Source organism: Pelecanus crispus, chromosome Z, assembly GCF_030463565.1.
Source record: "Pelecanus crispus isolate bPelCri1 chromosome Z, bPelCri1.pri, whole genome shotgun sequence".
NCBI classification, from domain to species: domain Eukaryota; kingdom Metazoa; phylum Chordata; class Aves; order Pelecaniformes; family Pelecanidae; genus Pelecanus; species Pelecanus crispus.
Window position 1 is genome coordinate 33,686,361 of NC_134676.1, and position 14,791 is coordinate 33,701,151.

At 41.2% G+C, this 14,791-nt stretch overlaps 1 protein-coding gene across 1 annotated transcript in view; it reads right to left on the reverse strand.

Annotated features, from left to right (window-relative positions):
• Window positions 1–14,791, reverse strand: part of PTPRD (protein tyrosine phosphatase receptor type D) — a 300,998-nt gene that overhangs the window by 142,765 nt on the left and 143,442 nt on the right. Inside the window, 3 exon segments of the mRNA XM_075726637.1 lie at window positions 1,099–1,116; window positions 1,853–1,861; window positions 3,086–3,274. Coding sequence (XP_075582752.1) covers window positions 1,099–1,116; window positions 1,853–1,861; window positions 3,086–3,274 — 216 coding nt within the window.

Sequence of the window (14,791 nt, forward strand, 5' to 3'; positions counted from 1 at the left end):
AGACAGTTTGCCACAACTTACAATCTTAAAGTACGTTTGCTGAAAAACAAAGAGCAGTTGAATTAGAAGACAAAAAAGTTAAAAAGCATGGTCTATGCCAACAAGGAAGAACCAACCAACCACTGCTGAGGACCATAGGAGGGCCCCCCCCAAGACACCCATCAAAATCCACAAGTGGGATTAGCAGTGTGGTGTCACAAAACCCAAGAAAAATACAAAACAAGAATTACAAAAGAAGTAAACAGTTTTGCCAGAGTATCAAAAACCAACAATACCACATACCACCAAGAATAATAAGTCATTAACCTTTCATTTCCAAAGCCTGTAGATTAGAAGATCCAAAAATCCAGAGGTGAGAGAACTCCAAGAAAAAGAAAACAAAAAAAAACAATAAATGGAAAAAAAACATTTCTGTAATTTTTTAGGGGGGGACACATAATTTTCAACTTTACGAAGTTAAAAGAAAAAAAAGCATTGAAGAAGAACAAAAATAAAAACCTTTTATGAAAGATAAGACAAAAAGAAGATAGTCCATGTTGTCTTCTGCATGTCTGCTACTGTTCTCCAGACCATCTTGGCTTTGGTCCAGGACAAGAACAGCTAAGGAAGAAAAAAAATGATCTTTTTTTGCTCCAGTTGGACAAAAAAAAGAGGAAGGAAAAAAAAAAAAGAAAAAAAGAAGAAAAAGAAGAAGAAGAAAAAGAAGAAGAAGAAGAAGAAGAAAAAGAAAAAAGAGGGACAAATGGTACGCTGTGACTGGGCTATGGCCAGAAGACCTGGATATGCTTTCTTTGAAGCATATCACAAATCAAATTATTGTTTCTTTTTTTTTTTTTTTTCCAATGAACAAACAAAAAAGGGAAAGGAAAAGGGAGTGTGCAGAAAGAAAGGTCACAATATGAGAGTCACTGATCATAACCAAACAGGACAAAGGAAAAAAAAAATTCAGATGATGGACATTTCTGTGGTTTGGTTTGTTTGGTTTTTTTTTTTTTTCCCTTAAAAAAAAAAAAAAAAAACCAGGACAAAGATGAGAGGGATGAAAGGACAGAAAGAATGAGTAAGATCATTCTGTGAACGTTAGTTCAGCACTCTTACCTCTTATTGGTGTACCACCTGGGTGGATAATATGAATGCAAATAAGATTAGAAAGAAGAAGCATTAGTACGAGAAGAAGGAGGCTAGGGCTTTGGAAGAAGAATCAAATTAGATTTACAGAATTAAATAAGGTCTTAAGAGAAACTTGAATTACTATACTGTTAAAACAGGAATATATTAGATAGTATTATCAGGTTATAAAAGCAAGTTGCATTGTACCACAAAGGGCAAAGGCTACAATTGGCTGCGTTGCCATTCTCAGAGTAGCATCTGAGTTCTTAGATGTTTGGTTATATAGGGTTAGATATATATCGAATATGCCTCAAATACTTAAAGGAAACTTTACATTACTGTACTTATGACATAGTTTAGGAAAATATTGGAAATTCTATTTAAATATATATATATATATAAAATCTATATATATATAAAAAGAGGATACACTGAAGACTATCTCAAAACAAACACTGTAGTTTAGGCTGGATTATGGCATTTACTGTTCTACAGCTATGTGATACATGTGTACTGTTTCTTTTAGGTGTTGCTATGACTGATAAGACAACATTTCTGTGGAGGTGTGCGTGTGCGCCACTATAGGGATCTGGTGACTACACTGACTGTTAGTAAAATGCATGCCATGCATTTTAAGAATAATAATAGTAATCATATAATCATAATCATAATCATAATAATCATAATATTCTGAATATGGAAATTAGTGGGGGTGAAGTGCGCTTCAGAACTAAGCACTTACCAATAGATTCTGGAGATTTAAATACGGAGAGAAGAAAGACAGCATAAAAATATTATTATATTCCTTATAATTTGGTACAAAGTTTTCAGTTAAAGCTTTATATACTAAATCATCTATGTCACATGTGAAAAATTAATTCTTAATTTACATTAACAGAAGGCTAATTTACACAGTTCTGCTGACAACAAGCAAAAAGTCAGTTAACAAGACGATTTAACATCACAGGACAGGTCAAAAGCTGAGAATTCTGGGAAGACACGTGATTAAACAACTTAGATTCTACAACGATATCTACTACAATTGCCAAAGAAAAAAGCTCATTATATCCCAATTATCTTGTTTAGGGATAACCTTTAAACTTTATAAATTTAGAGGGTTGGGTTTTTTTTAACTCTAAAGAGAGCAAAAAAATAAACTAGGGCAGGAGGAGAGTAAAAGAACTGCTAGGGAGGTGGAAGGGGCAAAGAGAGAGAGAGCAGCAAAAGCTGGATTCTACACCAAAAGCAGACTTCTGTAGATCCAGAAAATGTAGGATTCATAAAGCTTTAGCATGGGCGCACACTACTGTGGCTAAATGTGTTGGAAAAATGCTCAGCCAGCAAAAAAACTTTATTCCACAGATTACCCAAGGATTTCTTTTCCTTTTTTTTTTAAAAAAAATCTTTTTAAGGTATAATTGTGCGTGGGAAAAAGTATTGTGTTTTATGTATTTGTGAGAGGAAAGAAGATGTGTCCAAACTGGCTAATCTTTGGTGGAGTCAAATGTGGAAAAGACAGCACAAAACACACTTTAAATTTTAATTGAAGTGTCTAATGCAGGTTTTGGTTTTGATGAATATAACCATTGGTACTCCTTGCAATTTCTGAATGAAGTCCAATGTTGAAATAAATTTGTTAAAAAAAAAATAAAAAGGAAAGAAGAAAGAAAGAGGAGAAAATGGATCCATCAAATACTGCAAAAAGCAGTAAAGAAAAAAATTATCAAAAAGTACAGTCACAGCAGTGAGCAATGTGGAGTAAACAGAAGCTGCAAAACACATAGAGACAGACTCTAGAAAAAGCTATGACAACATCACAGACATGGACAACACACTCAGTAACACAGAAAAGAGAGGAGGAAGAGAAATTATTACCTATAAGTAAAAATAAAAGAAAAAAGGAAGAGAAAGAAAATAAAGAAAAGGTGAGAGAGAACAACTCTGGCCATTAGTGGAAACAGTAACAAGACCCTACCTGAGCGTAACTGCTTGATGCGGCCATTGTTGTTGCTTGTGTCAACAGGTAAGAAATCTTTGAACCAAGTTATTTCGGGATCAGGATTGCCACTGGCTGCACATAGCATGGTAGCTGTACGAGTTCGTTCAACCACCTTCAGCTGCGGGCCCATATCAATGGTGGGGAAACCACGGGGAATTTGATCCTCTGCAAAAGAAACGTATGATTTGAAGGATTTCACATTAGTTATGTAGTAATTCATGAAAGCCCCAATCACCACCATGCTTAGCGTTCAAGGGTCCCCTAATTGTTTGTACGCAAGGAACCGATGCAAAAAAACAGATACTCCAGCAGTATTTTTTGTAACTTAGTGATCAAAATAGAAAGTTCATAAAGAAGTGGCTACAGACCTTAAACTTACTTATAAAATGCACTGAATTAGCATAGATTCTGTATGTACTGCATAATCACTAGACTCCCACTATGGTACTTTACAATACTGATGTTGCTCTGCTTGCAGGAGTCATTATTTTATATGAAAAAACAGGGAAAACCCCCTTTCTTTATATGAGACAAGTACATAAGGAAGTGTGATCATGCAATATAGGATTTACCCAGGGACTTAGGAGACCCAAGTTGTATTTCTTGCTTTTATCATTATTACTTATGTGCTGTTGGTCTTAACATTTAACATCCCTGTGCTTCAGTTGTCCATCTGTAAGATGGGTATGACAGCACTTTACTGCTACAGAGAAGTGCTGTGAGGATGAATGCATTACATGACTGCAAAACAGCGAGAAACTCTAAACATTGGAGCTATGCAGATATCAAAGTTAAAGTGACAGGACATTCATAAAGATCTTGAATGGACACAACTGTGTCAACTAAAACTCTCAGATATGGTGAAAAATCCTCACCCGAGTGTAGTCAGTAGTGAAATATTAAGAAATGCTGAACAAAAGCAATTTGCCTTTGTTGTGGTTTAGCTCCTGTCGGCAACCAAGCACGAACAGCCGCTTGCTCACCCTCCGACCCGTTGGGATTGGGGAGAGAATCGGAAGGGCAGAAGTAAGGAAACTTGTGTGTTGAGATAAGAATAGCTTAGTCATTGAATAATAATAATAATAATAATAATAATAATAACAACAACAACAACAACAACAACAACAATATAGTAAACATAATAAAAATTGTACTAAAAAGGAGAACAACAAGAGAGAAACAAAACCCAGGGAAAAAAACAGGTGATGCAACCGCTCACCACACGCTGACCGACACTCAGCCCATCCCCAAGCAGACAGTGCTGCTCCCCAGCCAACTCCCCTCAGTTTATACACTGAGCATGATGTCTCATGGAATAGCCCTTTGGACAGTTTGGGTCAACTATCTTGGCCGTGCCCCCTCCCAGGTTCTTGTGCACCTGGCAGAGCATGGGAAGCTGAAAAGTCCTTGACTAGCATAAGCAGTACTTAGCAACAACTAAAACAGCAGGGTGTTATCAACATTCTTCTCATCCTAAATCCAAACCACAGCACTATGCCAGCTACTAGGAAGAAAATTACCTCTACCCATCCAAAACCAGGACAGCCTTCTTAAGATGATACATGCTAGCAAGTAACACTGGAAGCACAGTGAGATCAAGCAATTTCTCAGAAATCAAGTTAGCATAGGTAAAATAATCTATTTCAATTACCTCATTACATCTAGCTCTTCATTTCCATTAAAACTGCAAAATATTTTTATTGAAAAATAATTCCTATTTTTTCAGTTCAAAAAGGACAAGCAAAAAAAATCAAAGAAAGACGATCAATACTAACTATAAAATACATATCCCATTTAATGTCTTGATTAGTGGTTACTGACATGCATTTGATTAAGGGATAAAATTAACTTGGAATTGTTCACTGACAACTCTCTTTCATGAAAAATGTGTCATTTTTTCAAATAGTTTCAGGGAAGTCTTCGGACTTTTCTGAAGAATGTATAGCAAGCAAATACATCCTATAAATCTTTACAATTCCTGGGGTCTGCTGTCACCCATGAGCTACTTAATTGCTTGCAATATAAATGCACACAGACACTACTCTGGTATAGCAAACACAATTCTCCAGTAATTTTGTATAACTCTTCAGAGCTAGTACTTCTACTAATCAGTGGTTAAGTGTCAAATCTCTCACTAGCTATAGGCTCTTCCAAAAGAAAGGTATGTTTCCTGTTTGTTTATAAACATGAAATGGAAAAGGACCTGGGAGTGTTGGTAGACAGTCAGCTGAACATGAGCCAGCAGTGTGCCCAGGTGGCCAAGGCGGCCAACAGCACCCTGGCTTGTATCAGGAAGAGCGTGGCCGGCAGGAGCAGGGAAGTGATTGTCCCCCTGTACTCGGCGCTGGTGAGGCCGCACCTGGAATACTGTGTCCAGTTTTGGGCCCCTCAATACAAGACAGACATTGAGGTGCTGGAGCATGTTCAGAGAAGGGCAACAAAGCTGGTGAAGGGTCTGGAGCACAGGTCTTATGAGGAGCGGCTGAGGGAACTGGGGTTGTTTAGTCTGGAGAAGAGGAGGCTGAGGGGAGACCTTATCGTTCTCTACAACTACCTGAAAGGACGGTGTACGGAGGTGGGTGCTGGTCTCTTCACCAAGGTAACTAGCGACATGACAAGAGGAAATGGGCACAAGCTGTGCCAGGGGAAGTTTGGATTGGATATTAGGAAAAATTTCTTCACAGAAAGGGTAGTCAAGTATTGGAACAGGCTGCCCAGAGAGGTGGTGGAGTCACCATCCCTGGAGGTGTTCAAAAAACATGTAGAAGTGGTGCTTAAGGACATGGTTTAGTAGACATGGTGGTGTTGGGCTGACAGTTGGACTCATGATCTTAAAGGTCCTTTCCAACCTTAATGACATCTAGTTTTACTTTCATTAAAAATTAATCCACCCACCAAGCCAGGAAACATGAAATTAATTATTACTTTACCCTTAATTGGTTTAGTGGTGGAGTTGGTAGTGTTAGGTTAATGGTTGGACTGGAAGATCTTAAAGGCCTTTTGCAACCTAAACAATTCTATGATTCTATGATTCTATGATTCTATGATTCTATGAAGTCTTTACTTTTGGGAGTAACTGACAAGATTTTACCCATGACACAGAACAGGATTTTTACGACCTAACCTTTCCTTTCCTGCTTGGCGCGTACAGAAAACCCTGGAGTTCCTTTTTCAAATATGTAAGTGTACAACAAAGATAATCTATGTTGAATACTAATTGAATGGAATAGTAAAGAGCTTTCCTTTCTTATTTTTAATAAGGGTAATTAAATTCCATCCATCTTCCTTATGCATAGAAACTCTTTGAATGAATGGTCTTCATGAAATTTTCATGAGAAACATCATGATGTAACAGATTCAAATAGCCAAAACTAGTATATTTTTGACAGTTGTGGTTTGTTTGCAATGTGGCTTTCAGGTGTTTGGTAATAAAACCCAATATTCAACATAAAATGGACTGGGAAGACAATGGAATTTCTAATGGCAGTGCTTACCACAGTGGATTAGTTTTTAAGATATTAATTGCTTTTTTTTCTCTCTAAGCTTATTAGTGATTTGTACAAAACTGTCTTTACGCTTTGATGATACCAAGTTTGACAAATCATCAAACACACTGTGCAATAGAGCTGAGCATCAAATCAGTGAACAACTGCTTCTCAGCCACAGTAAGAGAAAAGTAACTATTAGAATTTTGTATATATTGGTAGCTCTACAATTTTACATGAGGTGAAAAGAAAAATATTTTTTACTGCTCATTAATATGCTCATTAGGCTCTAAACCATAGTATATACCACTCTTCTCTATTAATATTCAGTTCTAGTGAATTAGCTTCCAATTCATCAACAATTTAAATCAGACTTGACCTTCTCAAAGCCATTTGGTACTGTCATTTTGAGAAGCCATTAAAGGGCAGATTTCTCTGTCCTTGTGCTTAGTGAGTCATACATGTAATACATATTTTGTTTAGGATGACAGATACAAGAGATTTAGAAATACTTCACATTCCTTGGATTTGTTAGGTGTCTTAATAGCCCTGCATTTCATTACTGGCATTAAGAGAATGCCTTTAGTATCATTTCCAATTGCTGGAAGAGCTCTGCAAAAGTTATTTTTCACTGAATGCATGATCCGAACAACAGAGAGAGGCAATTACAAAGACTCGTTACCACATGAACCCTTAAGAAAGAATGATACAAAACGGCCTTGCCTTGTTTCCCATCACAGTTGTTCTTAGCACCTCCAAACTGTCTCTCTGTGTATTCAGTCTGTTTGACATTGCTCATCTGTAAACAATGTCCTTGAAATTCTTACCTCTGCTCCCAGTTTTGTCAAAGTGGTAATTGCTTCCCTTCCAAGCAATGCGTATGGAAAAAGCACATTAACCTCTACATTCAGATTTCAGTATACCTACAGACATTGTCCAACACATAATTTCACGTGTTGCTGCACCTGTCTTAGACGTGAGCCTGCCCTCACAAAGGTAACACCACTCAGAGTAGAGACTCAAACTCAGCTTTTATGTGTAAACACTAATTTTGATGAGGTGGTATCTTGAAAACACCAACAAGTTAAATTATGCTCTACCAAAAAGAAACCATACTTACCTTTAAGAGCGTCTACAGAAAAAAAAACCTCTGAACATAGCTGTGCCACAACTATGTCTCATAAACTCTGTTCTGCTTGTCCTTTAACTGTGTTTTCTCTGATCTTAAAGGACGAAGTGTGCTGTTGTAATCTCTCTTTTTTAAATGACATAATTAGTTTGTAAGACTTCAGGAATTGCCCAAGCTATGTGTCAAGGTATACTGTCAAGCCTATGTATATACAGTCATAGAATCATAGAATCATTTAGGTTGGGAAAGACCTTTAAGATCATCCAGTACAACCATTAACCTACACTACCAAGTCTACTCTAAACCAATCAAGGGTAGACTAGACTAAACTATGTCCCAAAGTGCCACATGTACCCGTTTTTTGAACACTTTCAGGGATGGTGACTCCACCATCTCTCTGGGCAGCCTGTTCCAATTCCTGACCACCCTTTCTGTGAAGAAATTTTTCCTAATTTCCAACCTAAACCTCCCCTGGCGCAGCTTAAGCCCATTTCCTCTCATCCTATCGCTAACTACGTGGGAGAAGAGACCAACACCCACCTCACTACAACCTCCTTTCAGGCAGTTGTAGAAAACGATAAGGTCTCCCCTCAGACTCTTCTCCTCCACACTAAACAACCCCAGTTCCCTCAGCCACACCTCATAAGGCCTGAGCTCCAGACCCTTCACCAGCTTTGTTGCCCTTCTCTGAACACGCTTCAGCACCTCAATGTCTTTCTTGTATTGAGGGGCCCAAAACTGGACACAGTATTCCAGGTGCGGCCTCACCAGCGCCGAGTACAGGGGAACAGTCACCTCCCTGCTCCTGCTGGCCACACTATTCCTCATACAAGCCAGGATGCTGTTGGCCTTCTTGGCCACCTGGGCACACTGCTGGCTCATGTTCAGCTGACTGTCTACCAACACACCCAGGTCCTTTTCAGCCAGGCAGCTTTCCAGCCACTCTTCCCCAAGCCTGTAGCGTTGCATGGGCTTGTTGTGACCCAAGTGCAGGACCCGGCACTTGGCCTTGTTGAACCTCATACAGTTGGCCTTGGCCCATCGGTCCAGCCTGTCCAGCTCCCTCTGCAGGGCCATCCTACCCTTGAGCAGATCGACACTCCCACCCAACTTGGTGTCATCTGCAAACTTACTGAGGGTGCACTCAATCCCCTCATCCAGATCATCGATAAAGATATCAAACAAGGCTGGCCCCAAAACAGAGCCCTGGGGAACACTGCTCGTGACCGGCTGCCAAGTGGACTTAACTCCATTTACAACTACTCTCTGGGCTCGGCCACCCAACCAGTTTTTTACTCAGCGAAGACTACACCCATCCAAGCCGTGAGCTGCCAGCTTCCCAAGGAGAATGCTATGGGAGATGGTGTCAAAAGCTTTGCTAAAGTCCAGGTAAATGACATCCACAGCCTTTCCATCATCTACCAGGCGGGTCACCAGGTCATAAAAGGAGATCAGGTTGGTCAAGCAGGACCTGCCTTTCACGAACCCATGCTGGCTGGGCCTGATCCCCTGGTTGACCTGCACTTGCATGTTGAGTTCACTCAATATGAACCGCTCCATAATCTTTCCCGGCACTGAGGTCAGGCTGACAGGCCTGTAGTTTCCCAGGTCCTCCTTCTGGCCCTTCTTGTAGATGGGCGTCACATTGGCAAGCCTCCAGTCATCACGGACCTCCCCTGTTAACCAGCACTGCTGATAGATGATGGAAAGTGGCTTGGAAAGCTCCTCTGCCAGCTCCCTCAGTACTCTTGGGTGGATCCCATCTGGCCCCATACACTTGTGAGCATCCAGGTGGCATAGCAGGTCATTAACTGCTTCCTCTTGGACTATGAGGGCTCCATTCTGGTCCCCATCCCTATCCTCTAGCTCAGGGGCGTGAGTACCCTGGGGATGACCGGTCTGGCTGTTAAACACAGAGGCAAAGGCGGCATTAAGTACCTCAGCCTTATCCTTGTCCTTGGTGACAATGTTCCCCCCCGCATCCAGCAAAGGATGGAGATCCTCCTTGGCTCTCCTTTTATTGCTGATGTACTTGTAAAAGCATTTTTTATTATCTTTTACAGCATTGGCCAGATTGAGTTCTAGCTGGGCTTTTGCTTTTCTAATTTCCCCCCTGCATGACCTAACAAGATCCGTGTACTCCTCCCGAGTTGCCTGCCCCTTCTTCCAAAGGTGGTAGACTCTCCTTTTTTCCCTGAGTCCCCGCAAAAGCTCCCTATTCAGCCAGGCCGGTTGTTTTCCCCGCTGGTTGGTCTTACAGCACACAGGGACAGCTTGCTTCTGCACCCTTAAGACTTCCCTCTTGAAGAAGGCCCAGCCTTCCTGGACCCCTTTGCCTTTCAGGACTGCCTCCCAAGGGACTTTCCCAACCAGGGTCTTGAAGAGGCCAAAGTCTGCCCTCCGGAAGTCCATAGTAACAGTTTTGCTGCCCCTCCGCTTGGCATCACCCAGAATTGAGAACTTTATCATATTGTGGTCGCTAAGCCAAGACGGCCTCCGACCTCGATATTTCCCACAAGCCTGTCTCTGTTAGTAAACAGCAGGTCAAGCGAGGCACCTCCCCTGGTAGGCTCGCTTACCAGCTGCGTCAGGAAGTTATCCCCCACATGCTCTAGGTACTTTTGAGACTGTTGCCTCTCTGCTGTATGGTATTTCTAGCAGATGTCCGGCAAGTTGAAGTCCCCCACGAGAACAAGGGCTAGCGATTGCGAGACTTCTGCCAGCCGCTTGTAGAACACTTCATCTATCTCTACATCCTGGATGGGTGGTCTATAGCAGACTCCCAACAGGTCATCTGCCTTGCTGGCCTTCCCCCTCATCCTTACCCATAAGCACTCGACCTTGTCATCACCACTGTCGAGCTCTATACAGTCAAAACACTCCCTAACATACAGAGCCACCCCACTACCTCTCCTTCCCTGCCTATCCCTTCTGAAGAGCTTATAGCCATCCAGTGCAGCACTCCAGTCATGAGACTCGTCCCACCATGTTTCTGTGATGGCGACTATGTCATAGCCATCCTGCTGCACAAGGGCTTCCAGCTCCTCCTGTTTGTTGCCCATGCTACATGCATTGGTGTACATGCACTTGAGATGGGCTATCGATTTCACCCCCAACGTTGCCATGCTGCCCCTGGGCTCCTCACTAGCGGGCCCGTTTATATCCCCTTCCCCTTCCCCCTTCAAACCTAGTTTAAAGCCCTCTCAAGGAGTCCCGCCAACTCATGAGCAAGAATCCTTTTCCCCTTTGGAGACAGCTGATCTCCATCAGCCGCCAGCAGGCCCGGTGCCATGTAAACCTCCCCGTGATCGAAATACCCAAAATTCCACCGATGGCACCAGCCTCTGAGCCACCTGTTAATCAGGTGAGTTTTCCCATTCCTTTCAGCACTCTTCGCTGCCACTGATGGGATTGAGGAAAACACTACCTGCGCTCCCGATCCTGTGACCAATCGTCCCAGTGCCCTGAAGTCCCTCTTCATTGCCTTAGGACTTCTCTCTGTAATCTCATCACTGCCCACCTGTACAACCAGCAGCGGGTAATAATCGGAGGGCCACACGAGGTCGGGGAGTTTCCTAGTAATGTCCCCAACCCGGGCCCCAGGGAGGCGGCAGACTTCCCTGTGGGATGGGTCCGGGCGGCAGATCGGGCCCTCAGTTCCCCACAGGAGGGAATCACCCACCACAATTACCCTCCTTTTTTTTTAACAGGGGCAGTCGTGATCCGTGGGGTTGACCTACTGGCCGTCAGCTACGCCCTGGCTGGACCTTCGCCTTCACCTCCCTCCCCGCTTGCCTGGCCCTCAACTCCCAGAGCCCCATACCTGTTATGTGAGGGCAGCTGGGGAGGTGAGGAGGCCGGGAGGGGATTCGCCTGCCTCCCCGGGCAGGGACCTGTTTCCATTCCCCCCCATCTCTTGGATCCCCTCCTTCTGCTTGCCGGCAAGAGGGCAGGGGATCCTCCGCTCCTTGTGGGGCCTCCGCCTGCTGCCCTGGCCCCAGGGACGGCAGGGTGCGGCTCCACCAGTCTGTCTCCCTCTCGCACTCCCTGATCCTCCTCAGCCTTCCCACCTCCTCCTTCAGCTCTGCCACCAGGCTGAGGACATCATCTCCCTGCTCACAGCGAAGCCATTTGCCGTCTCCGCTGCCCTGCGGTACAAGTGACAGGCTCAGGCACTCCCTGCAGCCGGCAACAAAGATAAAAAAAGTGATCTTCATCCAGCATTTGTGCCACACCTTCTTTTTCTGTAAAAAGCTAGTTTCAGATCATGTTTAAGCCCTGCTGCAGCAAGAAGAGTGGCAGCCTTTAGAGACGGATTGGGACTTAAAGCCTTAAATTCTTCACAGCTACCTTGCTGAATCACTTTGGCAATCAGCATTGTGTTTTAACAAGAAAGACAGGATAGTGTGAGTAATTTTCTCAGTTACAGTACATTATGATAATTTTACTATGATATGAAGTGCAAATGTGAAGTAAAGTATCCAAAGCAAACTGTGATGACTTTGATTGTGCATTATGGAGTATAAAGGCAAGGTAACAGAACCAGGGTCCCAAGACTGGACAGTTGACATGAAAACTGAGTAATATTTCTGTTAAGTATTGCCTTCCACATTAACTATTTGCACCATTGAAACACCCATGTTCCAGAATATCCATATTAACCTGTAGTTAAATCTGTGTAATCTTCCTAACTAAAATACATACTCAAAGCGTTTCACTGTGCTGCTTAAAAAATATTGTCCTTTGTGAACCAATTATTCTTGTTGTGGAAATGGAGGGTGGTTCTCCATTCTATTCAGGAATTAAAAAAAAAAAAAAAGTCTATTTCAAGATTCACTGATAGCTTTGCCACAGGCAAATTTTAGTCATTCTGTAGCTCACAGAATAAAAAGGCACACATGGAGTACTCCCAGAATGCAGTATAGATACTGAAGATGAACTGCTGCAATAAAGTTTATTATTTCAAAGAACAGTGTAAATAAAGCTTTTATTTTCACTATTCCAGATGGCAGCAGCATATAATTTGCACTGTTTTGACATCATGACCGTATTATTCAAAATCATTCTTCCTGCAACTGAACTGAACGCAGGATTGAGAACAGTAAAATCAAAGAGAGTAGGGGAGGGAGTAGCAAAGCTGGTATTCTGTACTATTATTGAAGAAGCACGCATATGAATAAATTGAAAAATAAAACTAAAGCTGTTTCTAATTATACATAAAAGACTAATTTGGATTTAAAAGATATAAAGCATCAGAAAAATGCCAGTTAATAAACATTACTCCTATTGAAATATTTTACAAGGTAAATTTTGCCAAAAAAGTAATTATGAACACACAATAAATTCTTTTCCCAGGTCCTTTGTTAAAAGCTGCTATATACAGATGGATACTTTTACTTAGTGGTGCCGTAAGTCAGTAAAGGAGGGTAATGGCTACACTGTAAGAATAGATCTAGGTATCTGTTGGGATTTCTCTTAAATTTCATGCAGTAACACCACACAAGGAACAGGTATTAGACATTGATAAGATGATCACAGACTCACTAACATATTCAACAAGAGAACTGGTGCACACACCATCCCACTAAAACACATGTATTTAAAAATATTCATCATATGTTGAAGTGATGTGCAGAGCACTTGTGATGCAAAAGGAAACAAATTTGTTTAGTAGCTCTGTATGCAATTACCCTACAAATTGCAAAGTACCGTCTATATAACAGAACCTAGAGCCACTTAGACTGAATTATCATTTGTATGAATGTTGAAGCAGCAATTTCACATAGCATTAAGTCAGTTGAAATTCATTGTTATTAGCATTTAGCCTTAAATAAGTTCTCTATTTTAACAAATGAGTGCACTGAGCCTTTGAAATTAGGTATCTTTGTAAAGACATGAAAATGGAAAAAGGAATTTGCACCTTTTGGCAGTTCTCAAAATCTGCTAAATTAAAGACTGTGCATAGCAAGGTCTTTTCAAAGTGACCTGTCTCACTCATGTGAACAGTGAAATACCTCTCACTCCCCTTTAACAATGACTTCCTGAATGACAAGAATCAACATTTGGAGAGGCATAACTGATATGAAAAAACCAAGCCTCAAAATAAGGGTTTTTTCTCACATTTGCACTGTCATAGCTTATGGCTCAGCATATGATCTCAACATCACATGGCCAAATTTGGTTATGACTCAAATTTTGGATGTCTGCTCTGCTTACTGGGAATGGAAAGGGAAACACAAAAGGCTGTGTCCTAAAAAAAAAAAAAAAAAAAAAAAGGTAGGGAATCCAAGAATCCCTGACAGATGTCCCTTCTCTAACATAAGGAGAGGACTCAGACAGAGTTATGGTAATGAAACAAAGGCAGAGAATGTGAAGTGGTGTTTTAAGTCTGGGGTATCATATATTTAGGAAAACAAAAACTAAACTTCTGAAGTAGAGAGGATACAGCATCCCACATATTTCTATATACAAATGTTCACAAGAACGAAACTATGTATTTTGCACTGGTGAATAAAAGACAAGAGGACGGCAAAGGGTAGTGATATGAATTTCCATGATTACCATTTCTAATTTGAGGCTTACTTTCCAGACAGGGTTCGGATTTAGATTACACTAAATCAGGGTTAAATTGGGGCTTGCCAAGAATGAGGATTAGGAAAATGCATGATTGCTCTAGCTAGTCAGTATTTTTAACATACTAATATTTGTGTTTTTACGTGCTCCTTACTGTCATTTGAAAAATAAAGGGGAAAGAATAACAGTAGTGCAGTGATGGCAGTCTTTGCTTTAAGATTTAATTTTTCACATCACACACAGTATGGTGCAGTCAATAATGAGATCAGCAGCAGGTTCATATATACACCACAGATCACTTCTTATGTTAGTAGTCTGAATACACAGATTGGTCCAGAACACATAAAGGCATTCTTTTATATTTCTTCCCCTCCTTTCCACTCATTAATACTCTGTATTAAAATATTGATATTAGTAAATATACATGTGACACTTTTTATAAGTAATTACCTCATATTCATTCTTAAGTATAAAGCAATAAATCATCACAATAAA